Raw genomic sequence first — 27,031 nt, 5'->3', positions numbered from 1 at the left:
CAAGCAGATAGCTCCAGTCTTGGGAGGGGCTCAATAAACATTTGAGATTGTCATGTCAGAACCACCAGACTCACCTTGAACTTGGACACCACAGTCAATGCAGGGGTCCTGTTCTGGCCAGAGGGTTTTTCCTGGGTCTTCTCTTTGGGGTCAGTAGGAAATAGCACAGTGAGTAAGGAGTGCTGGGATTGCTGCAAGAGCCCAGTCAGTTCAGGAGGGATGGGGTCCTATAGAAAAAGGGCAAGGGTTGCAGGTGAGAACAGGTGGACTGCTTCCTAGAGCTGTCCATATGCCCCCCTGGATGCCCAAGCCAAGGCAGGGCTTCCAGGAGGGCAGGGCCTGAGTCCAGGCCAACCAAAGACCCAGACCCAGGCCAACAGGTCATTTCCAGGCAGGTCAGGCTGGATTTGCAGAGACCCAGATAGTGATCCTGGATTCTGGGTGGACATTTGAGAGAAAAAGGATACCTAATGTGAAACCACATGCATGAAGCACAGTGTCCTGCTTCATGCACCATCTCTTCCAGACTCTGGTCCAGGCTGAGCTCACCTTGTTCTTCTCCACCAGGCCTGCTGTGTGGTACCGCACAGGTCCTGCAAAATGCACCACCACAAAACTGGGCTCCCGGCTGAGCTTATTGTGGCCCAAGCAGGGGCTGCCTGCCAAGGCACTCTCAATGCGTGTCTGGAGCTGGGCTGCACTGCTTGGCCGATTTAGGCGGCACTCCTGTGGGGTTGGGAGTGGGCAGTCAGTCACAAAAACAAGAGGGTTTCATAACCCTCATAGTCCCCACTGTCCGGCTTCCATGGCAGCAGGGTTGTCACACAGGAAATATAGTGACCCCAAGAGGAGAATAGAGGAATCAGCAAACCCATTTGGCAGATGGAGAGATAGAGGCAGAAAGAGAGCACAGAATAGTTAAAACCACAGAAAAGCCCAAAGACCAATTCTGGTGCTCAGTTCTAGTGGACCCTCTCCACCTCGTTTATGAGGGAGCAGATGCTGATAGGGCTTCCCTCGATGAGATCCAAGCAGGTCTGGTTGTCCTGGTAATTGACAAATGACCACTCCAGGCCTTCCACTGCGTATTCCTCCTAGGGGAAAGACGGGGAGTAGGATTGAAGAAGGCCTCCCACAGCTGGCCTTGGTACCTCAGCATGTTCCAAAACAGCACCAAAGAAGGAACATGAGTCTATCAAAACATTACATTGGCCTGGGAGTGTAGTTCAGTGCTATAGCACTTGCCTAACACGCATGAGCTCCTGGGTTCCAAAAACAAAACCCACCACATCGTACATCATATATATAACTATTACTTGTCAAAAACAAAATGAGGAATAAAAGGCTCCCAGTCAGAGCTGGGCTGGGTTGAAGGACCAGGTGAAGTGAAGGACCCAGAAGAAGTACCGCCCACCTTGCCCTGCCGCACCTGCTGAGCCCTGAGGTAGTGAGCCACAAAGTGTTGCTGTAGCTTCTCATTGGCATAGTTGATGCACAACTGTTCCAGACTGTTGTCAGGAAATGACTCAAATCCATACACATCCAGCAGACCTGGGAGGAGGGAACTCATGCGGTCACTGCAGGAGTAGTGGGATTCCAAGACCCCAAGGTGATCGGGTCCTTGATAAGGTCTCATACTTGGTAGCCTGGGGATGAGGTAAGTGAGCCTGACACCTTCTTGGTGAGCTGAGAACACCACTTTTACTCTCTGCACCCCACCCAGGGTGGTCCCAGCTCTACTCCATGTGCTCTCAGAGCAGGCAGAAGAGCCAAGTGAAATATGAGGGGCAGTAGAGGGCATCAGGCCCATTTATGAGTCTGAATCCTCTGGTTCTGAAAGGCACCTTCTGTGAGGAAACCAGGTACCAGGGAACATTTTCAGTGTCAAATCTAATTCAGAAGGCCTCAGTCTCACCAACCTAGTTGGTGCCTAGAACACCACTATTCCACGAGCAAACTGCACTGGCACCTCTAGGCTTTACTTCCTTCATTCCCTGACTATCCATCCAGTGTTAGAATGATGTTGACCTGTCAGGTCCCCTGGTCTAGCTTTCATCCATCCCACACTTCTCTTCTGGGATTAGAGCTGGGTGTCTGGAAGAAAAGGGGCCCGTACAGCCAAGACACCAACCAAGTCTGTCTGGAAAGACATGAATGGTTAGGCGTGAGCATCAGTAAGTACAGATCTCACCCAAACGCTGGATGAATGGAAGAAGAGATGGGGGTACGGAGAAGGGATGGGCTGCTCAGAGCCTCACAGGGGACCCAAGCCTCTCTGTTCACGGCTCTACTGCTTTTTTCTGGAGGGTTCCTGACAGGGTAAGCTGCTGCTACCTATGAAAGTGGTCCATGAGTCGGGGTCTGCATAGATGCTACTGTTGATCACCAACACCAGCCAGTCAAACAGCCTGCAGGGGAGAAGAGTTGGATTGTGATGAGGGGCTGAGGCTGAGCCTGGGGATGACAAAATTGCTCTTCCAGCCAGGGAGCCAACCCTCAGGGGGCCTTGTATTCTGAGCCCAACAGACCAAAGGCTAAAAATCATCTTCCTACATATCCTGTCTTGACCTACTGTAGATAGAGACTCTGGACATGCATGTTCCCAGGTACACACAGACCTGGCCTGTCTTCCCAGTAGACAGAGCACAGGACAAGCTAGGTTCCAGGACAGATAGGGCACAAGTCTGCATCCGTCACACCAGTTGGTGTCATGACTAGAAGGGGCCACTGGGCAGGCTAAGGTGGGCTTCCTTAAGAACTGAGTTCATAGAATTCCAAGTCTACCTGCAGAGCCAAGAGCTCAACACCCTGCCACATCCTTCAGCTCAGTCCTACACAAGCAGACCCTGAGCCACTTAAGGCCCACAATGGCATCCTCTTTCTGGAACCATCACCAACCCAGAGAAGGTGAGGTTACTGTAGGAGGTGGTGGCATGTACAACACTGTTCAGGGTTTCTTCTTTATAGTTTTTCTTAAAAGTTGCTCTGCAACTTTTTCCCCCCAATTCAGTAAACAGCTCCTCTTTTTACAACAGGGCTTTAAACACCCATTTGAGCTGCTAAAAATGAATGACGTAGTGTTGCAATGACTGATGGTTTCTGTGTGTAAAATGTTCTATGGTTAGGAGCTCACTTTGTGACCTTCACATCTTAACTGCTCATTTTGCAGTAAAGCAAAGGCTTTCAAAATCACTGACCTGAAATTCTCTTAGAGGCAGTGGTATCTGAGTCTCTTGTTGAAATGATTTTAGTCTAGGCCCAGCTACTGGGGACCATTTTCAATTCAGAGGATCTTTTCCCTCAGTAGTGCTTCTGAAGCTCTTGACTCTTTGAGAAGTTCATGGAAAGCACAGGGACCCTCTCTCCAGAAGGCTGCCTGAGGTCCCAAATGCATGTGTGCACATATAAATATATATGTTCATTCCATAATCTCAGAGGATTCTGGGTCCCTGGAAGAACTTTTAAGGCACCCTGAAGCTTCTCAGAGCCTAAGGTGAGACCATCCTTGACCACATGGCCCGAGACTGGAGATGCTCATGTAACACACTGGGAAAGGCCAGGAGCCCACCTTCCCCACTGTGCTGCCCACACCTGTGGGCTGAGCCTCTGGCTCTACCACGATCTATCAAGCTCCCCAGATAAGTAACACAAGGTCTTAAGTGTCAGGGTCCAAGAAGAGAGTGGAACCTATCAACCCAACGTTCTAAACCTAGAACTATGAAGATTCAAGTTCACCTCTGGGGCGCTTTGCCAGCAGACAGCTAAGCAGGCTTTCCTTGCCTGTTGCCCATGACAAAGCAGGCTCCTGTAGCTGAATTGAGGTCAGGAATATGGCAAACTCTCCTTTAACACTCAGAAACAGAAGTCAAAGGCATAGTTCAAGAAAAAACATGGGAGGCATTCCCTGCTAAGAAACCAGTCTGCTTTATCTGACACCCCCCAACCCTGTGCCTGCATCTACTGCCTGATCACCAGTGTCTGGTCCAACATTTGTAACTGCTCACCGTGCATAGACCAGTTTGGCCAGACAGTCTCTGCGGGTGTCACACTCAGCTCGGGAGCAGGCCTTCCGGAACACCTGCTGCTGCCTGCCCGCCCTGATGGTTCTAATCTGCAATGTCTCCAGCAGCATGTTCTCTGGGAGCTGCAGTAACGAGGCTGATGTCCTGACAGAGCCTGGGAGAGGCAAATCCTCCTTAGGCAAACCACTCTTCAAACTACGAAGCACTGTGAAGTCCTCGCAGTGGAACCATGACTCACCCAACTGGACAGAGGAGACCTAGGCTTTGACAGGCAAAGAGACTTGCCAAAGGCCTCCATAAGTGGCAGAGACAGGACATGAACCCAGGACTTCTATATCCCCACCCACAATGCCACCTGTGGAACAATGACTTTATTAGACCTTTTTACTCTCATTTTCTCATCTGTAAGATGGATATGATAATGTTCACCTCCCCATAGATAGGGTGAGGAGTAGATTATAGCAGACAGTTTCCATCCTCTAGTTTCCCTCCTAACCCCCAATGTTGTAGTTTCTAGCCAGGGCCCACCCTACTCTCCTGTTCCCTCGCCCCTCACACTTGGCCTCTTCCGTCAGTTGGCAGGGCTGGGCTTCATCCTCTGAGTCTGCAAATTGGACATTGCCAAGGTGTAGCAGTCCAGCTAGGACCTGAGGGGGCAAAAAGGGATGGTCAGAAACAGGAGAGGACTGAAGTGAGCCCTCCTTCTGAATATAATCAGGACAAGACTGAAGAATAGCTCTCAACTACATCCAACCATGATCTGTACAAGGTATATGCATCACCTCCATTTTTCCAGTGCCCTAGAAGGCACGTGCTATGATGATGCATGTGCTGGAGATGGGAGAGGTAGACTGGGAGAGGCTGACTCCTAAGCCCAAGGATACTGTCTGAGGGAGAAAGGCAGGATTAGAACCCCGGGGGCGGGGGGGTCCTGTCTTCAGATGCCTCACAGAGCAGCCAGTGGGCCCCCATGTGTACCAACTACCTGCCCCTCTGTCCTCCACTCTCTAGACCACACTGTGTGGGAAAACTGATCTTGTCAGTTATAGGCCAGGGTCACTTCTGTGTCTGCTGGGGGCTTGGCTCTGGCTTCCTGGGGCCCTTTCTCAGCCCTGTTGGGTTTAGGATTCCCATCCTGGAAAGCAGCTGAGATCTTGGTCTCCATACAGTGTGTGCCACTCTTCTGCCTTTGAACACAAATGCATGGACAAACCCACAGGAGCTATGGAAAGGAAAAACCCCTCCAGGCCCAGCAACTTTAAAACCCTTGGACTAGAAGAAAAGGGCCCTTTCTGCCGTTCCTAGGCAAGTTACCTCCTTTTACTACTGGCCTTCTGGCCACAACCTACCCAGGTGAGAACTGTTATGCCCAGTGGGCAGTACGGCTGTGGTAGAGGGTGATATGATACACCCCCAAACCAGCAGCACTCCTGCCTGGACTCCTAGTGTTGTCCACTCCTGGTCTTGTCCCCATATGATGTCCTTCTCTCCAGCCTCTTACCTGGCAGTGTCCATACTGGGTATAATACCTTCCCTGTCTGAGCAGCCCCCATCTGGAGGTAGTCAATTTCCATTGCACTGTCATCTCCCTGAAGTAGCTTTTCTGTTCCTGCTGTCCCCCTATCCTATTTAGCCTGTCCTCTTGCTTTGGGGGCTGAGGATGTGAGGGGGAGGGAGGCAGTCAGTCTTGTCAGCAAAGGTGAACATAGGAAGAAGCCACTGTGGGGATACGCACATGACCAAGAGGGAGGGGCAGCAGATGGGAGTGGAGAGAGGAGAGGAAAAGAAAGGCTGGACTTTGGAATTACTATGTCTGATAAATTTATGACAGGTAGGGCATGCATATAATCCCAGTAGCTCAGAAGGCTGAGGCAGGAGGATCGCAAGTTCATAACCAGCCTCAGCAAAAGCGCAGTGCTAAGCAACTAGGTGAGACCCTGTCTCTAAATAAAATACAAAATAGGACTGGGGATGTGGCTCAGTGGTCAAGTGCCCCCCGAGTTCAATCCCCAGTACAAAAAACAACAAAAAAACAAATTTACTCTATTACAGAGTGATATTGACTTTAGGTACGTCATTTTACCTCTCTGGTTTTCTTAAGAGTAAAATGAAAATAATCTCCACACACAAGGCACTGTTGAAAAAAAACAAGTGAGCTAAGAGGTATGATTATGATTTTTAAGTTTTAAATTGTTAAGACAAATATGTGGTAGGATTATTTCTCTATTCTCATAACTGCAGTAATAACTGACCCAAGCCATCTTAGGTCACATAGGTCACTGTACTATGTTCTGGACTCTAGCACTATGTACTATATCCTGTCCTCTATGGCCATCTAGCCCCACTACTCATCTCCACGGAGAGGTGACCGATTGGCTCCTTGGAGACTGTGTGGTAGGGCCCAAAGCCCTAGATGTTCAGGGAAAGGCAAGAGTTTCAAGTCCAGGGAAGGATGTTACAGAAGGGGCTGCCTGGCACCTTTGCCAATATGAGCAGCATGGCTCTCTTCTGACCTTAAAGATGTTGTTCTGGGTGGGAGTATCGATGCCCAAATGGAGCATGGCCTCTCTGGTCACCTCAAAACAATCCTCTGAAAAAAAAAAACCCAGTGGTGAGCAGGAGCAACAGGAGGGCAAGGGAAGCAGACCCTGTGCAGAGTGGGCATGTGCTGTTGGGCTAATCCAGGGTGTGGAGTGAAGCTCCACTTACCTTCCAAAGTTCTCTCTGGGTTGGGCAGCCAGGAGAAGGTGGATCCCTTGGGGAGGTGCCACTGGACTCTCTCCTCCTCACTGGCTCCTTTGCATATCTGTGGAAGGGTGGGTAGGTGAACTGGGAGTGCAAGGGTAGCCCAGGCTCCACAGGCCTGGGGTTGGGATGATAGGAGAAATGGATATAATGTCACAAAACTGAGAGAGCCCAGGGTAGGAATGGGAACAAAAGAAGAAGCAAATGCCATCCTGGGTATCTCCCATCTGATGCACACACACACACAAAATCCTGCTCTGGGAAAGCCTTTAGTCCAGTGAAGAACTACAGCTCCTGTCTGGTGAACCCCTATCTTGATTGGAGTGCTACTTCTCTACCTAAGGATGCTCCCTTTCTTAAAACAAGGAGACTTCCAATCCATACCTTGGGGATGCCCAGTCTAGTAAAGGGGCACAAGTCTAGGTAAGCCTCATTCTAGTAAAGGACACAGTTCCCTAAAAACAGAATACCAGCCTCGAAGTCTTCTAGTCTGACAAAGAGGCAGAACATACTCTTCAGCCAAAACTGTGCTGGAAGCCCAGGTCTCGTATGAAGCAGAAGTGTTCCATATTAGTTTATAGGAATAAGCTGGGCACAGTAGCACTTGCTTATAATCTTAGCTACTCAGGAGGATTGTAAGTTTGAGGCCAGCTTCAGCAACTAAGCAAGACTGTCTCAAAAAAAAAAAAAGGGGGGGGGGTGGGCATGTAGTTCAGTATTAGGGTACTCCTGAGTTTAATCCCTAGTACATTAAAAAAAAAAAGAAAAAAGAAAAAAAAGAAAAAGTTGAGGAATAAGCAGTACTACTAAAATCAGATGAAGGAGCCAGGCATGGAAGACCTGGAGACAGACCCAGCCCTGCCCTGCAGGTGGGCACTGTAGGTCCCTCTTGGCACAGACCTGATAGAAGATGTGGAAGTTCCTCTCACTGGAAGCCTGGCAGGCCACACGAGTTTTCTCTAGGAGGTAGGTCTGGACTGCAGCTCCTGTCATCTGCTGGGCCCTGGCACAAAAAGGTAGGAGCCCATTAGTTGTGTATTTATTCAATAGCCATCTATTTAGCACTTACTGTGTACCAGACTGCCACCTAGCAACTCCCTGCCAACCTATTCTTCTTAGTAGGCTGAGAACCACTCAGAATGTCCTTAGGTATTCTGGGAACTTCCCCTGCATCTAGCTTAGGTGGGCAGGGCCATGGCCTCTGTATATGGCTTTTGTCCCATCCCAAGGCATGAGCAGAAGTTGTAGCTTAAAGCTCAGGGTTATGGCCCAAAGAGGTAGCAATTTATTTAGAAGTCCCTAAGCAAGGGTACAAGCTGAGGAATACAAAGGCCATGTCAAGAACCCTACTCCAGTTCCTAAGGTGAGAGCAGCTATGATTCTCAAGGTTCAAAGATCACTATAGAGTTCACTGATCCTAAATATTCTCATACACATACATGACAAATTCTGCCCAGAGAGGCGGCCAAGGCTGGTGACAGCCCCAGCAGTTTCCAAACCCTGGCCAGTCCTCTCACCCCCTACCACCAGGGCCAAGGAGGCAGCAGTAATTACCTGTTCAGCTGGAGCTGGATGAACTTCCCAAAGCGACTGCTGTTGTCATTCCTCAGCGTACATGCATTCCCTATAAATAACACCTATGTTTGCATAACTCCCCTAGGTTTTAGAGTTCCCAAAGGGACAAAAGGATGGGCATGGCTGCCCATCCTCAAGTCACCTAAAAGCCCTTTAGTTGGTTTCTATATCATGGGGGACAGGACTAGGGAATGGGCACTCAGGCCTTGGCAAGCAAAATGCAGAAGAGTTAGAACTTCCTGGCAAGGGGGTGGAATGAGCAAGCCTACGCCATCAGGAACTTTTTTTATTTGAAGGGAGGTCAAAAACAACACACTGTCATTATTGGCTTCAGACAGCAAGATATATCATCTGGGCTTCAGTCTCATCAAGGACACCAATAGCTATGCTTCCTTAGACAAATCTCCTTTAAACCATCTGGAAACTGAATGGAAAGATAGGATTTGGACTAGATGAGTCACCAGGTCCTCTTCAACACTGTTACATGTGTCTAGGATGAAGGCAAGATGACCAAATGACATCCCCTTTATTGGAAGGAGGTTGGGGGGAACTGGGAGAAGGCTGGGGGTCCAAGGCAGTGAAGAATACACTCATCCTCCAACCCCCAGAGAGGGTCTTAGAGCAGTGTTCCTCTTCATGCCAGGTGGAAGTGGGACTGAAGTATAATACAGAGGTTGCTGAACTCACCAAAAGCTTCCATGACAGGGTTGGAATTCAGGATCCGCTGTTCGATCCTCTCGGCAATCTTATGGTTCTCCCAGGAAGTGGGTGAGGTAGCTACGACAGCATAGAATTTCATCAGGCAGCGGGACGTCCATGTCTGCAGGAAAAAACAGCCTCATGGGAGCTGTGTCCATGTTCTTTCCTATTACCAAGCCTGCCTGAGGAAGTGGTGTCCACCAGAATGCTCTTCTAAGAACCACCATGTGTGTTGCTGACCAAATGAATGACTACTGAATTTAGCTCTGGCCTTGGCAATGCACTATTATAATTTGAAATGGGAGGGTGCATCTCAGTTCCTCTCAGTTCCAGAGAATGCACTAAGAATGAGGGGACCTGGGCAGTGTCTCTGAGGCTTCACAGCTAATATCGATTACTCCATGGAGGCCCTGAACTACAGAGGTTTTCTTCGCATTTTCTTACAAACCCTAAAGAGGCAGATATAATTATGCACATGTTTTTAAAATGATAAAACTTCAGAATTTAAAAAAATTAATTTATTAAAGATCAGTAAACGACAGAGCTCTGATTAAATGCAAGCAGCCCAAGTATAAAAATTCTTTAGTTTCAATCAGTTGAATGAGGTAAATTTTCACTTTAAATTTCCAATTATTTGTTGCTAGGACATAGAAATATAATTGATTTTTATATATTGGCCTCATGTCCTATCATTTCACTAAACTCTCTATAATTTTTTAGCTGTAGTAGTGATTTTTGTTTTTTGTAAATTCTTTATATCTTTCTATGAGGCTGGAGATGTTCCCTCTTTTCTATTTTCTGAAAGACTTTGGGTAGATTTAGTAACATTTCTTCCTTAGACGTTTGGTGAATACAAGTTGCCTGGGCCTGAAGCTTTCTTTGTAGAAAGGTTTTTTTTTTTTTAATTGTGACTTAAATTTCTTTCATAGATATGTGCTATTCAGGTTACATTATTTCTTCTTATGTGAGCTTTAGTAGTCAGGTGGGGGGTCTTTAAGTAAATTTCTCCTTTTTATCTTAAGTTGCATAATTTATTGGCATAAAACCAGTCATATTTTCTCTTATCAATCTAGGATCTATAGTGACAGAAAGAAAGAGAAGCTTTCTTTTTGATACTGGGGATTAAACCCAGGGACACTGAGTCACATCCCCAGCCCTTTTTAGTGAGACAGGGTCTCATTAAATTGCTTAGGGCCTTGCTAAATGGCTGAGGCTGGCCTCAAACTTGTGATCCTCTTGCCTCAGTCTCCCAAATAGCTAGAATTATAGGCATGTACCACCATGCCTGGCTTAAAGCCCCCCCTACCTTTTTGTTTGATACTGGGGACTTAATCTAGGGTACTTTATCACTGAGCCATACCCTTGCCCTTTTTATATTTTGAGGCAGGATCTCACTAAGTTGCTCAGGGCCTTGCTAAATTGCAGAGAAGACTGGCTTTGAACTTGCTATCCTCCTGCCTCAGCCTCCCAAATTGCTAGGATTACAGACAAGCGCCGGCATGCCAGTTTGGCTTAAGTACCTTTCTGATGTGCCCTTAACCATTATACTGGAATTCCCATCAGCTTACTTTATTTTCAGTGCTGGCACAGAACTTCAAGAAGAAGGGGAAAGTATTTTACCCCAGGTGACAGCAGAGCTAGTAGGAGAGCCTGCATTGGAACCTGTCTCTGGAATTCTGATCCAATACTTACCCACTATGGTATACTGACTCTCTGTGTTGGCCAGCCTATCTGTGAATGATAAGGCAGCAAATGACTCCACAAGGAAAGACCACTGCCTCTCTACAGTTATGAGTTGACAAGGTAGAAAAGTGGTCCTCCTACCTTTCCAGCACCACTCTCTCCACTGACCACAATGGACTGGTTAACTGGCTCAATCAGGCTCTTGACATTCCTGTAGGTCTGTTCACCCACAGTGAAGATGTGGGGTTTCAGTTTCTGAAACATCAAAAAGGGAATGGTCATGTGAGAAAATTTCTGTTTTCAAGAAGTAGTTGAGCCAATGATGGCTGAGATGGGGAGGCTGCCAACAGAAATGCCAGGATACTTTCTCCAGAAAAACTTCCTGGATTTAACAGTGTTAAGTCCAACTGTGGAACTTCAGTCAGTGACATTGATACTTTATGTTCCCATCTTATTATTATTTTTTTTTGGGGGGGTGGGTGGGTACTAGAGATTGAACTCAGGGACACTTGATCACTGAGCCACATCCGAGTCCTATTTTGTATTTTATTTAGAGACAGGGTCTCACCAAGTTGTTTAGCAACTCACTGTTGCTGAGGCTGGCTTTGAACTTATGATCTTCCTGCCTCAGTCGCCCAAAGCTCCTGGGATTACAAGTGTGCACCACTTCACCCGGCCCTTATGTTGTTTTATTTGTCTTATTCTGTTGCTTATTATGTTATTATACTTTGTAATCTGTAAAAAAAACTTTCTTACAAGTTACTAAGAAATCTGTGCATAAGTAAGGTTGAATAGCTAACATTTTATAGATGTGGCATCTGCGGTTCAGAGGAATTAAATAACCTTCCAAGGCCATTCAGTAAGTAAGTATTTCCATGTGATTTGAATTCCAAAACCATGTTCTCCTTTCCTTCAACAACTATTAATTTTCCTCAATGTGCTGGGTACTGGGGAAACAGAACAGACCATGACCTGACTTTTCCCTTTGAGACAACGATGACAGTATTTAATATCAGGACAGACTTCCCTGGATTCTACCTGGATGACTCCCCATGCATGAACTTCTGGAGAGCCTGGCCATCTACATGATGCCTGGCCAGTCCAGCCAGCAATGGTCACTTACAGCCTCCTGAAGAAACACTGAGGATGCTTTCAGAATTATCATCAGCCACCTCTCACCTGGACTATTACAAAGCCTCCAACTGTTTTCTCTGCCTCCTGTCACTTTCCTGAACTCAATTCCCAGAGTAATTGCTTCCCCAGTGGGCTCTGTTTGCAGTCTTACCTCTACCCAGATGAAGCAGCCATGTGGACTCTGCCTGCTGTGGGCTTCAGACTCTTCACAAATAGTCCCCACTTTCTCCTAGTCCTACTCTTATCTACTGCCTCTCTCCCCACAGCCTCCCTCCTGCCAGTAAGTTTGCTCTTGCCTCTCCCTGAACATATCAAATACTTTAACAACAAGGAGCCCATTCCCTGCTTACACCACCACCCCCATCCCTCAAATAATTTATTATTATAAACATGTGCTGAATTTTCTAGGGCACTCCTTTTGTGTATGATTTTATTCTTTTCTAAAAAGATGGTTAGTTAAATATATGTCTTTGAAAATCCTTTCCTATGAATAAACCCAAAATTAAGGGAAAAAACATCCTTCAATCTATATGCCTATTTTAGGTTCCAAATTTAGCTAAATATTTATTCCCCAACTCATACCTTCTTTCAATAGTAATTTCTTTTGTGTCCAAATTTCTGAGAGTGCCTGTTGGGCAGAGCCATGGCACCCAGTTTTGAATGACGATATGGCTGGTAAATAGATAGATAAGGATGGGGAATCTGCAGATAGGTCTAGGTGGAGCCCTGAGGCCATAGGAAACAGCTGAGCCTTACCTGGGGTTGAGATGCAGCATGGTACTCTCTCATCATTTCTGGAGAGTAGAGCCCAGGGACAGGCTTGAAGGGGTTCAAAGCTACCAAGGTGCAGCCAGCATTGGTGTAGAATGTGTCCACCATGTACCGGGCCTGCAGGCACCTTAGAACTAAGGTGGAGATACTTTTAGCAAAGTCTGCCTCAAATACAGATAATACCTCACACATAGACAGACCCACATCTGCCTACCAGCCCTCCCTCTGTGATTAATCAAGTTCTATTAGATCCTAGTAACTCCCTGATGCATAGGTACAAGATCTAATTAAGACGAGCCCCAAATCTGGACCAAGCCTGCCCTGGGGAGCCCAGGTGTAGCTGCCAGGCTCCCCTGGGCAGAAGTCTGGAGTGGCCTGCCTGGCTCCAGGTCAGAAGCCTTGCTTGCCTTGGTCTGACTGGGGAATCTGTGCTGGATACTCTCATTGCACCTCTGCCCCTTGGAGACTGCACTCTACAGGAGAGGGAGGCCCATACCTGTCTCCAGTGTCACAGGATTCACCTTGGTGAGGTCATCTAACTGGTGCAATGGGGCCTCCCCACTCAGGAACTCTTGTATGTCTTCTCTGAGGGACACTCTGCTTTGGTCATGAGAGCTGGAACTGTGGCCATTCAACTGGAAAAGAACAAAGTAAGGACCATGAGAGCTGGGACTCAGACCAGCTAGCAGCTAATATGTTGAGAGCTTCCCGAGTAGAAAAATAACAGGACTCTACAATCAGAGTCTAGCAGGGTTCAGATTTCAATTATGCCACTTACTGGTCCTATGAAACTAGGTAATTTACTTAACTTTGCCAAACCTTCTTTATTTGTAGATAATGTAAAACAAACTCAGGGCTTTGGGGAAGAAGAGATATACATTTAGTCAGGTCCTTGCACACAGTAAATGTTCAATAAATACTAAGCTATCTCCTCTGCTAAGAGCTTTAGCCAAGTCAGCTTCTATGGTATCAGACTTACTGAGTCTGTTTGGAGAAGCCAGAGAGGGGCTGCTGTAGGAGTATGGAAAGAGAAATGAACATGGATGGACCTTGTTTTAAAGAGACCATTCAAAAAAGTAGCCTCATGCCTTCGTCACCTGCCTCTTGAGACAAAATCTGGCCTAGTCAATGAATTGGTTCCCTCCAACCTGAGTCTGCTTGAGCAGATGCCTGGCTCGGAAGGCTGCAACAGGTCAAGAACCTGCACCAAGGGGAACAGGCTCCGTCTTTGCCTATCTTTGATGCCAACATTTTCCATATGTTTCATCTCCCTACTTTCCTCCCTTTTCATTCCTGTCTGTCACCTGGCAGAGGGTGAGAACGGAATAGAAAGGATGGAGTGGCAGGAGAAGACAGGCACCTGGCTAAAATCTGCTTTTGAAGGACAAGGTCTGTGACATGACATGTGTGGGTTTCCAATGAGACTGGTGAGCCCCAGAAGTTCAAATCCCTCAGGGAGTCAAGCCATGGTGGCAGGTTTCATCTGAGAAGCCCAGCAATGAGTTTCTTCCAAAGATGCTGCCAGTTCTCTGAACTTTGGGCCCACCATAATCTGCAAGGCAGTTTCATTCCCTCTAGGGTAACACAGTCAGCACAGCTGAATCTATGCAAACCCCTCTCTCTAGTGAAAAACAAAAAACTTCACTCACAAACATAGCTATAAGTTATGAGAAACTCTGATCCAACCAGAGGCAGTGGAGTAAAATGATCAAGAGCCTGCATTTGAAAGCTAGATCACCTGGGTCTGAATCCTGATTCTACTTAGTAGTTATACAATCTTATGTTTCTTAAACTTTTTCCATTTTGATTTTCCTTATCTGTAAAATGGAATGGTGACTGAACCTACCTCATAGATACTGATAAACATAGAAAAGTGTTTAGAAAGGCATCTGAAATATGATACATTTGTTATTGTTATAAAGGTTGGTCTTCTAATTAGGCAATAGAGCAAGGGCCATAAAACTATACATGTCTTTTTTTTTTTTTTTTTTTGTACTGAGGATTGAATATATGGGCACTTTACCACTGAGCTGAATCCCTAGTCCTTTAATTTTGAGACGGGATCTTTCTGAGTTGCTGAGGTTAGGTTAGCCTCAAACTTGCAATTCTTTTGCCGTAGTGAAGGAAAGGGAGTTGCTGAGTTAACAGGCATGTACCACCATGTCTGGTTAGAATTTATGATTGTAAAAAATGGACAGTAATCACAACATCAAGAGGGTAGACTGCTTAAATTTTGGAACACCATACAATGAAATAAAGCAGGTTACAAGAAAACACAATAGCTTACAAGTTTTAAAATATATATACTTGAGGGGGAAATCTAGAACAGTCTCTAAATGTTAATTATCTCTGAGTAGTAAGCTTATGGACAATTTTAATGTTCTTTTTCCTTATCTTTATTTTCCAAATTTCTGATAAAGACATTTAACTTCTTGGAGGTCTTAGTACCAGAATTGGGATACAATACCATTGTATAGTATATAATACTATATCTTTCTCATGGAGATGTTATTAAGAATTAAACAAAATTGCATGTAGCACAGTGCCTATAAGTGTTGAGCACACAACAACAGCTCAACACAGGGCAGATGCTAGAATGGTTACAGTGAACATTACTCCTTTTTTTTTGGCGGGGGGTACTGGGTATTGAACCCAGATGCACTTAACGACTGAACCACATCCCTGGCCCTTTTTATTTTGAGACAGTCTCCCTAAGTTGCTTAGTGCCTTGCAGTTGCTCAGGGTGGCTTTGAACTGCCTCAGCCTCTTGAGCTGCTGGGATTATAGGTATGCACCACTGTGCCTGGCCCATTACTACTTTTTAATAATAAAAAAGAAAATTAAAAAAAATTAAAAACCCAGAGCAGACAACAGTTCTGCCTGCTTCTTTCAAACTTCAAGCCTGTTTCATGAGCCAAACAGCAGAAAGGTCAAATGGCAGTATCTATTATAGCTTCTTTGGCTGGCCTGACCCACACTTGGTTATATTGCTGAGTCTCAGGCATTTATCTACCAAGAACACCACTAGACCATAAATTCCTGCAGAACAGGTACTATTTTAAACATCTGCCTCAGTCTAGTGCTGTGCAACACTTAATAAAACAAAATTTCAGCAAATATATTCTGTCATTCTCTCTGATTAGGAACTATATATGAAGAATGATACTAGTATGAGAAGATGCTTCACAGTGAAGGGTGATTTGGAATCCTACAGGCCAGAGGTGACAGTAGCTTTTTCAGAGAAGCAGAGGCCTGGAGTAAGAGCAGGTTTCATGCACCCCATGATCCATTAATCAGAATCCTTCTGTATATCCACAGTTATTCCCACATTTTTTTACACATGCTAATCCCTTTGCCTGGACTGCTTCTTTTCCTTTTCCACTTACCTAATTCCTTCTTATTTTTTTTTTTTAAGAGAGAGTGAGAGAGAGGGGGAGAGAGAGGGAGAGAGAGAGAGAGAGAGAGAGAGAGAGAGAGAGAGAAAGAATTTTAATATTTATTTATTTTTTCTTAGTTCTCGGCGGACACAACATCTTTGTTTGTATGTGGTGCTGAGGGTCGAACCCGGGCCGCACGCACGCCAGGCGAGCGCGCTACCCCTTGAGCCACATCCCCAGCCCCCTAATTCCTTCTTATTAAGACTCAGTCTCAAAGAACACTCCGAGAAAGCCTAAGGCTTCCACTGTTCTTCAACAATACATGCTGGTAGAGGCATCTCTCAGGATTCCCTCTCTGTTCACCAAAATGCCTAAGGAGTCCCTAAAGAAAAGAACTAAAAACTATAACAGAACTGATTCAAATGAGTTATCAGGAAAAGCATTAGAATACTTTCTGAAGACAGAAAAGAAAAAAGGCCTTCAAGGGTTCTTTTCCGTCTTTCCAGGTTAGGCCAGTGGAAGCTTCATTTGGGCAAACAAAAGATGGGAAGGTGTCTTAAGTGCGCAAAGGCCTGGGTTACAAAAGATTGAGGTTTTACCTGCTGGAGCATCCTGCTTCACTGTGGTGAGCCAGGGTCCTGGGTCGCAGGCACAAGGAGTGCTAATCACCTGGTCACTAGGCCACCAGCATGGCTCTAGCAAAGGGCTCAGGTCTGGAGGGATCTCAGAGAAGTCATCCCAAAGTCTGTGGCATGAGAGAGAAGACAAGGGCCACGCACAGATGAGAGCTTCTCCAGGGTGACTCATTCCTTCTCTTCCCTCTGAGGAGGAGGAATCAAATGAGAACCAGGGCAGGTCTGGGCAGAGAGTGAGAGTCTGTCCTTTCCTTTTGCCAATTAGGGAACAGGAGAAACTTTTGATGAGAGCCTCCAGAGATTCCCTGGGCTAACTGTTAATGCTGCCTTTCTAGTAAAATGTCAGGGCCAGTTTTATTTATTACAGCTTTAGGGTTAGAGTTGTGGTGGGGATGTAAATCTTCTGGGTAAGTATGCCACAGAGGATGAAGATACCTGGGTGTCAGAAAGCCTCATGCCCTATTTTCTTCACCCTACATGGAAACATCCAATTTCAGCTGGTAGGGGGGAGAGAGACTGGAGTCAACACCTGAAGCTCCAGAAAAGCTGCTATGTGAAAGGATATCACAGTTCAGCCATTCATTGGGTGTGTGACCTTGGGTAAACTATAACACCTACCTGGAACCCCCAACTTGAAAATGGGGATACATCACAAGTGGTTGTGAAGGTCAATAAAGTCATGGTTTGAAAGCACCATTCAAAGTGCAAATCTGAATACACACAGAGGATAAATATTGTTAACACTGCAAATGAGGGTTGATAATGTTAATTGGTAGAATTCAGGTGGAATCAGTGTCAACTTCAAGGTGAGAGGAGTGTTATAAGGCTAGACCTAGGTCAGTCTCTGAAGAAAGGTAAATTATCTTCAGATTTGGAATTTCCCAGGCCTCAATACCTCCAGCAAGAATAGATGAGGGCACCTGGAAAGGATTAATCCTGGTAGAGACTTCTGAAGGCTCTGGATACACCTAATTTTCAAAGAACCTAGAGATAGAGACTTCCTTGGAAACTGGAAAAAGGGGTAGAAAGGGGCAGTATGATTATGTTGGACACCTTAACTCTGAACACTGACAGTACCCCTCCAAGAGACAGCCAGGTCTCTAGAGACTCAAGGAGAACAAAGCTTCCTGAACTGAAAGCTCATCTTGAGAGAGCTCCATTGGGGGAGCATACCAGGTGTGGGGTTGGAATCCAAAGCTCACAACCCCACTACTGCAGATCACAGAGCTACCTTATTATTTTCATTTGCAAAATGAAATAATAATAATATCCAGACCTCACAGTGCTAAATTAAGGCTCAAATAAGCTACTACCTATGAGAGCACTTAGCAAATGTTGGTTATTACCATGTAGCGTCAGCTTTTAGCTGGAGTCGTCAGATTAGAGCGGTTTTCTCCAGTTCTCCGGGCTGCTTCAGCTCCTTCAGTTCGTGGTTACCACGAATTTCTGAAAAGGGCGTGACCACAGTGGGCAGAAGGGAGTAATGAATAGGTGAAACACCAAGTCAAGGCAAGTGGCAACTTGATCACCAGCTCCTCCTCCTATCCGGCCTCAGTTTCTTTCTTGGCTCCCAGAGCAGTGGGAGGGCAGCCGCGGAGAAGAGCTGAGTAAGGGTCTTGAGAGACCAGTTGGCTCCGCCCCAGGTTCGTGGCGGGAACTGGGCGATATGCCCATGGTGCCACGGCTAAGATGCCGCGCCGAAAGCACCTGGCACCGGCAGAGTGTGTCCTTCCCACGAAGGTGGACGCAACCTCGGCCAGGGCGTGGCTCCCTTGACCCCTCCCGGGACCAAACGCCCCTCCCCAGTGCTTGGATAGGGCTGGGAGAGGAGCAGGCGCCGGGACCCAAGCTGGGACTCCTCCCCCGCCCCGCGCAGGCAAGGTGGAAAGTGACCGTGAAAGGTCCTTGTTTTGGACAAGGACCACGAGAACTGGGAGAACTGGGCTGCCTCCTCCTGGGACACGAGAATGTCAAAAAGAAAAGAGAAGATGGAAAGAAAACGGCGATTTAGAGAGAAGAGGGGAAGATGCCCCCTCTACCATGGCCCAGTAGGAAAAACTGGCCTCCCTGACCTTTCAGGGCCGCTACAGATTTCGGATCTGGGCTGGGGGTGGCACTCACCGATCCCACGGCCCGACGGGCGAGCGTGCAGACCCCGCCCGGGGCGACTGGAAGGGCGGGCGGGCCGGCGGGAAGATCCCAGGGAGGGGAGGGGAGGGAGGGAAGGAAGGAGGGGAGGGAGGAAAGCCGGGAGCAAAAGCCTGGGAGAGAAAGTCCGACCGCCCGATCGCAGCCGGCCCGCGGCTCTTCTGGCTAAGTGGCCGGGAGCCGGCCGGCTCCTCCCCTGGGGCGGGGCGCGCACACGCGGCGCGGGGCGCACGTGGCCTGGGGGGTCCCGCCTGCGGGCTCCACCAGGGACTACTCCAGACCCTAGGGTAGAAGCGGGTGTTACGGCAGCCTCCGTTCCGGGGGTCTGGGCGTGGGGAACACGTGTGCCTCGGCCCGTTTGGTGGAGGTCGCCGTAGCCAAGCGTCACGCGGTTTCCTCGAACCCAATTTCCCTGACAGGGCTTCGCTGTGGGGTCTGAGGGGCTTTTCCGCTCCTCTCACTGACCCGCCCATGGCCACGACTCAAGTGTCTGGGCTACAGAAGCCCTACGGAGGACAGGCGTAGGGAGCCGGCGGGGCGGGGAAACATGCGACATCCGGCGGGGCCGCGCGGAATCTGCCGCTCCGAAGAGTAGGCAGCGTCCCAGCGGCCGGAAGCGCCGCTCGGAAGGCGGAAGCAGCGGGCTCCACTGGAGCCTGCTTCTCTGGCGGCGCGGACGACCCTCCTGCAGGCATGCCTGCAGCACCTGGAGCAGGTGAGGTAAAAGGGCAGGGCGTGGCCGTGGCGGGCGTCTCTCAGGAAAAGGACTTGTGCAGGCTGACCGATTCGGACCGGTTAAGGTGATAACTGTTGCAGGCATTAGTGCGCGCATATACTCATTTATTTAATTAGTATGGTTCGTGTTTGGCGAACAAAAGTGTTCTCCCAGTGTGCCGCCTTTCAGACGTTGATAAGTGGCAGAGAAGTGTTTTTTATCCCTTTAAAAAGAAGCCGCTAGGGCTGGGGTTGTGGCTCAGTGGTAGAGCGCTCGCCTAGCATGTGTGGGGCCCTGGGTTCGATCCTCAGCACCACAGAAAAATAAATAAAATAAAGGTATTGTGTCCACCTGCAATTAAAAAATAATTTTTTTAAAGAAGCAGCTAGCCCTTGTATATGCAGCGTGATGCATCTTAACCTAAAAATATGGCTGCCCGTTAAATGAGGGAAGGAGCAACCTGGGGCTCAGGAAGGCTCGCCCTTTGTACCAGAGGCTGTAGGTACAGAGGTTCTCAACAGAAACTAGTGACCTCAACTACAAAGTGTACTTACAGCTTCTCTCCCTCTTCCTGTGGTTTAAAGTGATTAGTCATGTGTATACAATGTTCATTAAACAGTGTAGAGTACTATGCGCTGTCCTAGAAATTTCTGCCTTTGATGCCAGTCTTACAGTTTGATCTCCCATTCACCTTTGTGAGTGTATACTGAGAAGAGCTTTCCACCAATAATTTCTAACTCTCTTGTATGACATGCCAATCCTACTACATCCATGTTGGCGTCTGACCACAGTCCTTGAAAGGAGAATCACAAGTCTTAGGTTCTGCACCTGATTTGAAGTCACTAGTGCTTAAAGTTTGGCTCTGAAATCTAGAAATGAGTAAAATTAAATTGGGTACATATGTATGCCGATTTCACAAGAATGTTGCTTTCCACAAATCTATATTTTTGCTCTTGTTTTCACAGGAAGGGAAAAATGTCTCAAAAACAGATGAAAGAAGCTTTTGTCAGTAACCTCAATGGAACCAGCGTGTTGGAAATCAACCAGGGCTTGTGCTTTCCTGCATTCTGTATCCTGTGCAGAGGCCTCCTGCTCATTTTCTCACAGCACTTGTGTTCCTTTTCTCATACCTGGAGAACTCGATTCTTCATTGACTTTGTTGTCTTAATAGTTCCCCTGGTGTACACTTTGACCATTTTGCCTGCAATTATCCTTCCTGAGCATATCACTATAATGATCTGTTGCGGAGGGCTGCTGCTCTATCAAATTTACCAAAGGAGAACTTGCTATGCCAGAATGCCTGTCCAGAAAATCCTTGAAAAATTCATGAAAATCAGTCTAGAATCAGAATACAATCCAGCCATTACCTATTACCGTGTAATTAACAGTATATTTACAGCTATTGCCATTTTGGCTGTGGACTTTCCACTTTTTCCCAGAAGATTTGCCAAAACTGAGCTCTATGGAACAGGGGCAATGGATTTGGGAGTAGGCAGCTTTGTTTTTGGGACTGCAATGGTTTGTCCAGAGGTCAGGAGGAAATATACCAAAGGGTCCAGATTTTATTATCTTACAAAATCATTGTACTCTTCTTGGCCATTATTCTTCCTGGGACTAGGACGGTTAATTGTTATAAAATCCATAGGCTATCAGGAACATTTAACTGAGTATGGAGTTCACTGGAACTTTTTCTTTACCATAATAGTTGTGAAACTGATAACATCACTGCTTTTAATGATTATTCCCCTAAATAAATCCTGGATGGTGGCAGTCAGCATTGCCATGTTATACCAGCTAGCCCTTGACTTTACCCCCCTGAGGAGGTTAATTTTATATGGCACTGATGGCAGTGGCTCAAGGGTTGGTTTCTTAAATGCCAACCGAGAAGGAATAATCTCTAATTTGGGGTATGTGGCGATATACATGGCTGGTGTACAAACAGGGTTACATATTCTTAAGAATAGAACACATATCAAAGACTGGTTCAAAGTAGCATGTTGTCTTCTACTAGCAGCCATTAGCCTCTTCATCTCTCTCTACATACTTCAAGTAAATGTAGAAGCAGTGTCCCGAAGAATGGCCAATTTAGCCTTTTGTGTGTGGATAGTTGCTTCTAGCCTGATCCTTCTTAGTTCTTTAGTACTGAGTGATATAATTTTGAGTTTTGCCAAATTTCTAATTAAAGGGGCTCTAGTACCATGTTCTTGGAAACTTACCCAAGCATCTTCTACAAATAAAAAGCATTCAGAATCTCTAGTCCCAGAAGCTGAAAGAAAAGAATCCAGTCTTTGTTTAATCACAGCTCTGAACAGAAACCAGCTGATTTTTTTCTTGCTGTCAAATATAACAACTGGTCTGATCAACCTAACAGTAGATACATTACACAGCAGTACCTCATGGGCCTTATTTTTACTCAAACTCTATATGTTTACTAACTGTTTAATTATATATTTACTTAATTTGCAAGGTAAAACTATAAAATTTTGGTAATCAGTAGCGACAGGATGATATTTGAGCAACATGATTTTAATAGGGAAGAATAAGTGTGGAGAAAAATCTGCTGTTAGCAACCCAGTCTTAATCATACTTTGTTATAAAGAATTCCAATCCTCTATGCAAGTAATGATTTTTGGGGGGGGGGGGGGATTGAACCCAGGATATTTTTACCACCGAGCTACATCCTTAGTGCTTTTTAAAATTTTGAGACAGGGTCTTGCTAGGTTGCTAAGGCTGAACTTGAACTTGTGATCCTCCTGCTTCATCTTCCCAAGTTGGGATCATAGGCATGTGCCACCATGCCTGGCTTATATTTTTTTTATTTGTACTTTTTAGAGATGGGGTCTCTATGTTGCTTAGGCTGGGCTCCAACTTGAGATCCTTCTGCCTCAGCCTCCTGAGTAGCTGGGTTTATAAGCATGTACCATTGCACCTGGCTGCTTCATTAATGCATCTCAAAATTACATAAAACACACCAATGAGGAAGAAATAAAGACTTCTGATTTGTTAGAGTTTATTTATTAAATGCCAGTATTTTAAAGAAACTTCACAGTTTTGACGCTTGGAAGATTGGACCGTGAGAACTTTTATTTTCCAAAAACTTCGCATTTGCCAGTCTATTTTTGATTGTACTACTCTTTATAGTGTTTGTTAATTGAAATGTTTACATTAAAATATTTCAGTATGAGCTGTGGACTGTCAATACTCCTTTATTGCTTAACTTTAGTCTTTTAATAAAGCCTAGGAATAAGAAGTTTAAAATCAAATACTTACGAAGTCAGAAAACAAATGCTCCAAAGAATAGACTATATTGTATGATGTAGCTTGCACCATAAGTATGAAACAATTTTTGCTTTCAAATATTTTAGCCTAGTTTGTGCTTGGGAGACAATGATAAAACAGATTTCCTGGTGTCTTGGGGCTTGCAATGTAGTTGGGGAAAACACATTAAACAACCGAACTGTTAAGTGATTTAAAAAAAAGTATAGGTGGCCTTGAGTATCAAACCAAGAACCCATTTAGTAAGGAATCAAAGTTGATGTGTGGGATAAATTTATCTGTGTCTGAGGGATGGGGTGGGTGTGGGGGACAGTAAAACAGCAGAGAGTATTCCAGATAGGATGAATCTTTCAGCAAAAGTCCATGAGGAGGAGGGAATCCAGCATATCAATAGAAAGAAGGCTGGAAATCAAGAAAAGGGAAGATGTGGGCAGTGAGCTGGAGAAGGTAGCAGGGAAGATCATTGACTATGTTAAGGGGAAAAGAACCAGTGGGAAAAGTGAAAGTCATCAACTGCCTGGTTTACTTTAGTAAAACTATGGTTATACTGTTCTAATGTCTGAGATTTGGAGTCATGTTCATAAGTCTACTCCAAGTAGACCTATGCTCAAAATCTAAAATTTTAAGAATCCTAAAAATCCTTAGTTTCCAGTTCTAATGTTCTATGTATATCATTTAAAGGGGGCAAAAAATCAATTACAATTTGCCTATAATTCCATTTTCAAGTAGAAATCTGATTACTACAAAAAGAGCTAAGGGATGGTCAGAAAGTAGTTTATATTTGGTAAGCAATTTGGATTACTTGTATAGTGTAGAACAGCTGGAACTTCCCCTAATATTAAATTTTAGATCACTGTTTTAATTTGTTGCTTCTGGAATTAGTTAAAAAATGTTTTACAGTGCTTGGGATTGGACTCAGGTCCTCTTGAATGCTAGGAAAGTTCTCTTACTGAGCTATAGCCCAGTCCCCAAATTTATTTTAATATATGTTTTAAATGTGACTATCATACTATTAGTTCACTTCAATTTGTTAAATGTATGGCTAATTTAACATTAAGGTGGTACTTTATATTTGCTAATTACAACCGATTACATTTGGAGTTAATGTATTATTGAGATGAATTTCCCCCAAAAGAAATCAGTATGTGGAATAGTTATAGAGCTATTAAAATAAAAACCAGATTTTATTTTCAGTTAAAAAGTAAGACTTTTGAAGTTCAACCAACAGTATTACAGTATGTAAATTAAGCAGGACTAGGAAAGGGGACTGGTTTTCCTGCTAACTATGTCACAGTGCCAATACTCCACAATTTATCTGTTCAAGCAATCAGAGGAGGGGAGAAGTGCTCAACCATATTATTTGCTCATTTAGAAAAAGTAATTTAAAGTAAGTTATAACTTTATGAGTATGTTTTATAATTGGTCTGTTTCTTTTTCTCACTAATTGCTCCTTCATACTTTTCTAGCTCTTACATGTCTCTAGGTTTAGGTCTCCCACCTGCCCCTTTGGTACTGGGGATTGAACTCAGGGTCCCTTAACTATTGAGCCACACCCCCAGTACTTTTTTTATATTTTATTTAGAGACAGGGTCTCACTGAGTTGCTTAGGCTGGCTTTGAACTTGCATTCCTCCTGTCTCAGTCTCTGGCTTCAGTTTACATCTTGGTTGTTACATATACTGAATCAAACAAGAACAAAGTGTACTGTTTTTTCCACCACACTTTCAGTTCTGAAAGTCAAGTAAGAAAAAGCTTAGCATTTATAAAAATGAGAATTGGTATGCAGAGCCACATACCTGATTCTAGTTTACAGAAGAAAAAGATTAGCAATGATTTACTGGGTTCTAATGTATCAGGATAGATGCTTATGATACAAACAGAAAATAAGACAAAGTCCCTGCCTTCAAGGAGCTTACATTCTAACTTGTGAATATTATTTTCCTTAAAAATTATTTAAGGGAAATTATGTTTCTTTTCTTTCTTTCCTTTTTGCAGTACCAGGGATTCAAACGGGTGCTCTACCACTAGCATATGAGCTATATCCCCAACCCTTTTGTAAAATTTGAGAAAGGGTCTCACTAATTTGCTGAGGCTGGCCTCAAATTTGTGATCCTCCTGCCTTTGCCTCCTGTGTAGCTGGGATTACACACATTTGCCACTGCACCCTGCATGTGTTTCTCTTTTTGACAGGACTTCCTCCTAATGTCAGCTCATGAAAAAGAAAATTTATAAATCCTCAGATTTGGACAACTAGTAATTTAAATGTATTTGACATTTACTACCACATCAAACAACGTAGATATCAGTAAAAACAATACAAAGTATTCTAAACAACTATCATTTTCTTTGCTAGTATCTGGTGTGTGTTTAGTAATGAACATAATTAAAATTGGCTACTACAACTTCAGCTTTTCATTCTCAAACATAATCCAAATGAAGTTTAACTGGCTTAAAGTAGATTAATTGGTAGTGTAAAGGAGCACTTCTAGAAAAGCCACAATATTTTTCTTGAATGTTTTTACATAAAACACGATTCTCTAAAAATGTCCAAATTTTGACTATGTACTCTAAACTGTCTGAAGCCACACTCACATCCTATATGCTTAATGGATTTAAGCTAATGATCACACTGTTCTTTCCTAACATGGTGAAGGTATAAATACCTTTTGGACTTAACAATGGTTCTTCCAGTTTATTATGTCACCTACCTTAACAGTGACCACACAATGTCATTAAGTCAACATGGCTAAGGATGCATTATGGGGTATTTTTATTGTTGTGAATTTCTTAGACTTCGTGTGATGACCAAAATACTTTTTAAAGGTCAGTATCAGCTCTAGCTCATTCTACCAGGACGTATAGATCTGTCCTAAAGATTAATCAGTTGTAATTGTAGCAAATGGCTCTATCCTTAAAAATCATCAAGACTTTCATAGGCAAGATACTTCCCAACAACTATTCTGGCTTTACAACAAGCATTAATGACTGCAAGGTAGGAACTGAGTACATGGCAGTGGGCTGCTTCTGGGAAATGGTAAGGGAAGGGCCTTTGGCCATCACCGGTACTTTGCCCAAGGGAATCCCTAAGTTAACATTAACTCAGCTTAATTAGTTCCTTTGGCCAGGCCACCTACAAAAGCCACTGTCCAGTCTTATATGCTTCTGGTGCAACAACAACAACAAACCTGTCAGCACATGAGTATTTTTCGTTACCCCTCACCCCCTGGCAGGATTTCGATGAGTCCGTGAAATAGTAATGCGGCTGGCCCGGGGTTAATCAGGGTTGGCAGGGCCCTTTCCTCCAATCTTCCTGTCGTGGAAGGCGACCTAGTGGTCAAGAGCCTGGAAACCAAGGCCAGAGTTTGTCTCTGAGCACCCATTTGCTTTCCCTCACTGTCGTTGTCCGCTTTTGCTGGCCAAGGAAGCCTCAGTTTACCACTTACCCAAGTCCTCACTGGGTCTCGACCCGTGGGTCGGCCTGGAGTCTGCCACATTTGGCTCCCTTTACTCCAGGCCCCGGGGAGAGCTGTTCCCAGTACCGCGCAGAAGGGGACTGAGGTTTAGATCTACATAATCCTCGTACCAGCACTATTTTGGGTTTATTGAAGTATCTAAACTCAGGGAGCACCCACCGTCTCTCATATCGTCTCCTCTGCGAGGATTTTGAAGGCAGCGACCAGAGAACAGCGGCCTGTAGTCTCGCGATAAGAGGCGGGGCCCCCGCCCGGAGTTCTGGGCCCCTCCCTGCCCCACCCTCCCCACGTCCCCCTCCTTCCTCCCCCACTCCCCGTGGCGCGAGCGGCTGACTGAGCCTGGAGAGGAAACGGCATTCGGAGCCGCGCTCTCTCCCAGGCCGGCCCTGACGCGGGCCTCGTCAGCCGGTAACGGGGAGCAGTGGGGGTCAGGGAGGCGACCGCGAAAACGGTGAAGGTCAGAACCGGGAACCCTCCTCCGTGAAGGGTGAGGAAAGGGTCTGGGCCTGCCCCCACCCCGTCTCCGCAGAGCTGAGGCGGGGTCGACCCCTCCCAGGGGCGGGGTCGTGCTGGGCAACTGCAGCCTGGGGACTGACTGGGCGGGGCGCAGCGAGAGGGGAGAAAGGGTCAGCCGTGGGCTGAGGGCATCCCTGCGGCGGGAAGCGGGGAGTGGGCTGTGGAGCCGAAGCCGGGCGTTAAGAGTCCTGGAGCCTGGACTCCTGTGACGGGCAGGGAAGCCCCCGGGCCAGCGGGTCCTTTCCGCCTCTCCTTTGGACCCT

General features: G+C 45.8%; 3 protein-coding genes across 18 annotated transcripts in view; 2 read left to right on the top strand and 1 right to left on the bottom strand.

Annotated features, from left to right (window-relative positions):
* Positions 1-19,062, bottom strand: part of MYO19 (myosin XIX) — a 28,960-nt gene extending 9,898 nt beyond the window's left edge. For 4 of the 11 annotated variants that reach the window (XR_014019207.1, XR_014019208.1, XR_014019209.1 and 1 more), the window contains exons 1-18: positions 18,763-18,881; positions 17,988-18,087; positions 16,606-16,751; positions 13,126-13,264; positions 12,615-12,763; positions 10,866-10,979; positions 9,030-9,162; positions 8,322-8,391; positions 7,668-7,770; positions 6,732-6,828; positions 6,536-6,612; positions 4,579-4,669; positions 4,005-4,176; positions 2,335-2,408; positions 1,430-1,551; positions 981-1,094; positions 550-726; positions 75-227 (exon numbers count right to left, since the gene is read on the bottom strand). Coding sequence is in view for 6 of the 11 variants with exons in the window: in XM_081270004.1 (XP_081126130.1) it covers positions 75-227; positions 550-726; positions 981-1,094; positions 1,430-1,551; positions 2,335-2,408; positions 4,005-4,176; positions 4,579-4,669; positions 6,536-6,612; positions 6,732-6,828; positions 7,668-7,770; positions 8,322-8,391; positions 9,030-9,162; positions 10,866-10,979; positions 12,615-12,763; positions 13,126-13,264; positions 16,606-16,617 (1,797 nt within the window). In the remaining 5 variants the exon portion in view is untranslated. Of the gene's footprint in view, positions 1-74; positions 228-549; positions 727-980; positions 1,095-1,429; positions 1,552-2,334; positions 2,409-4,004; positions 4,670-6,535; positions 6,613-6,731; positions 6,829-7,667; positions 7,771-8,321; positions 8,392-9,029; positions 9,163-10,865; positions 10,980-12,614; positions 12,764-13,125; positions 13,265-16,605; positions 16,828-17,987; positions 18,088-18,762; positions 18,882-18,921 lie in introns of those variants that run through there. The other 7 variants (XM_081270006.1, XM_081270007.1, XM_081270009.1 and 4 more) reach the window with 7 other exon arrangements.
* On the top strand, positions 18,429-22,688 carry PIGW (phosphatidylinositol glycan anchor biosynthesis class W). Of its 2 annotated transcripts, none has more exons than XM_081270019.1 (2): positions 18,429-18,689; positions 20,470-22,688. In XM_081270019.1, exons 1-2 carry the CDS (start codon positions 18,682-18,684, stop codon positions 21,992-21,994), a joined length of 1,533 nt encoding a protein of 510 aa, XP_081126145.1. In that variant the 5' UTR covers positions 18,429-18,681; the 3' UTR covers positions 21,995-22,688. The 2 variants fall into 2 exon arrangements, with proteins under 2 accessions (XP_081126145.1, XP_081126146.1); XM_081270020.1 differs by lacking the exon at positions 18,429-18,689 and adding an exon at positions 19,380-19,504.
* A 3,866-nt stretch (positions 22,689-26,554) lies between these two features.
* The window catches only part of GGNBP2 (gametogenetin binding protein 2), a 35,606-nt gene continuing 35,129 nt past the window's right edge, over positions 26,555-27,031 (top strand). For 4 of the 5 annotated variants that reach the window (XM_081270017.1, XM_081270016.1, XM_081270015.1 and 1 more), the window contains exon 1: positions 26,555-26,739. The gene's annotated coding sequence lies outside the window, so the exon portion shown is untranslated. The remainder of the gene's footprint in view (positions 26,740-27,031) is intronic. The other variant, XM_081270014.1, reaches the window with a different exon arrangement.

This window comes from Spermophilus citellus (genome assembly GCF_964194105.1).
Source record: "Spermophilus citellus genome assembly, chromosome: 17".
Classification (NCBI taxonomy): Eukaryota; Metazoa; Chordata; class Mammalia; order Rodentia; family Sciuridae; genus Spermophilus; species Spermophilus citellus.
This window is presented reverse-complemented; position numbering and strand designations above follow the sequence as displayed.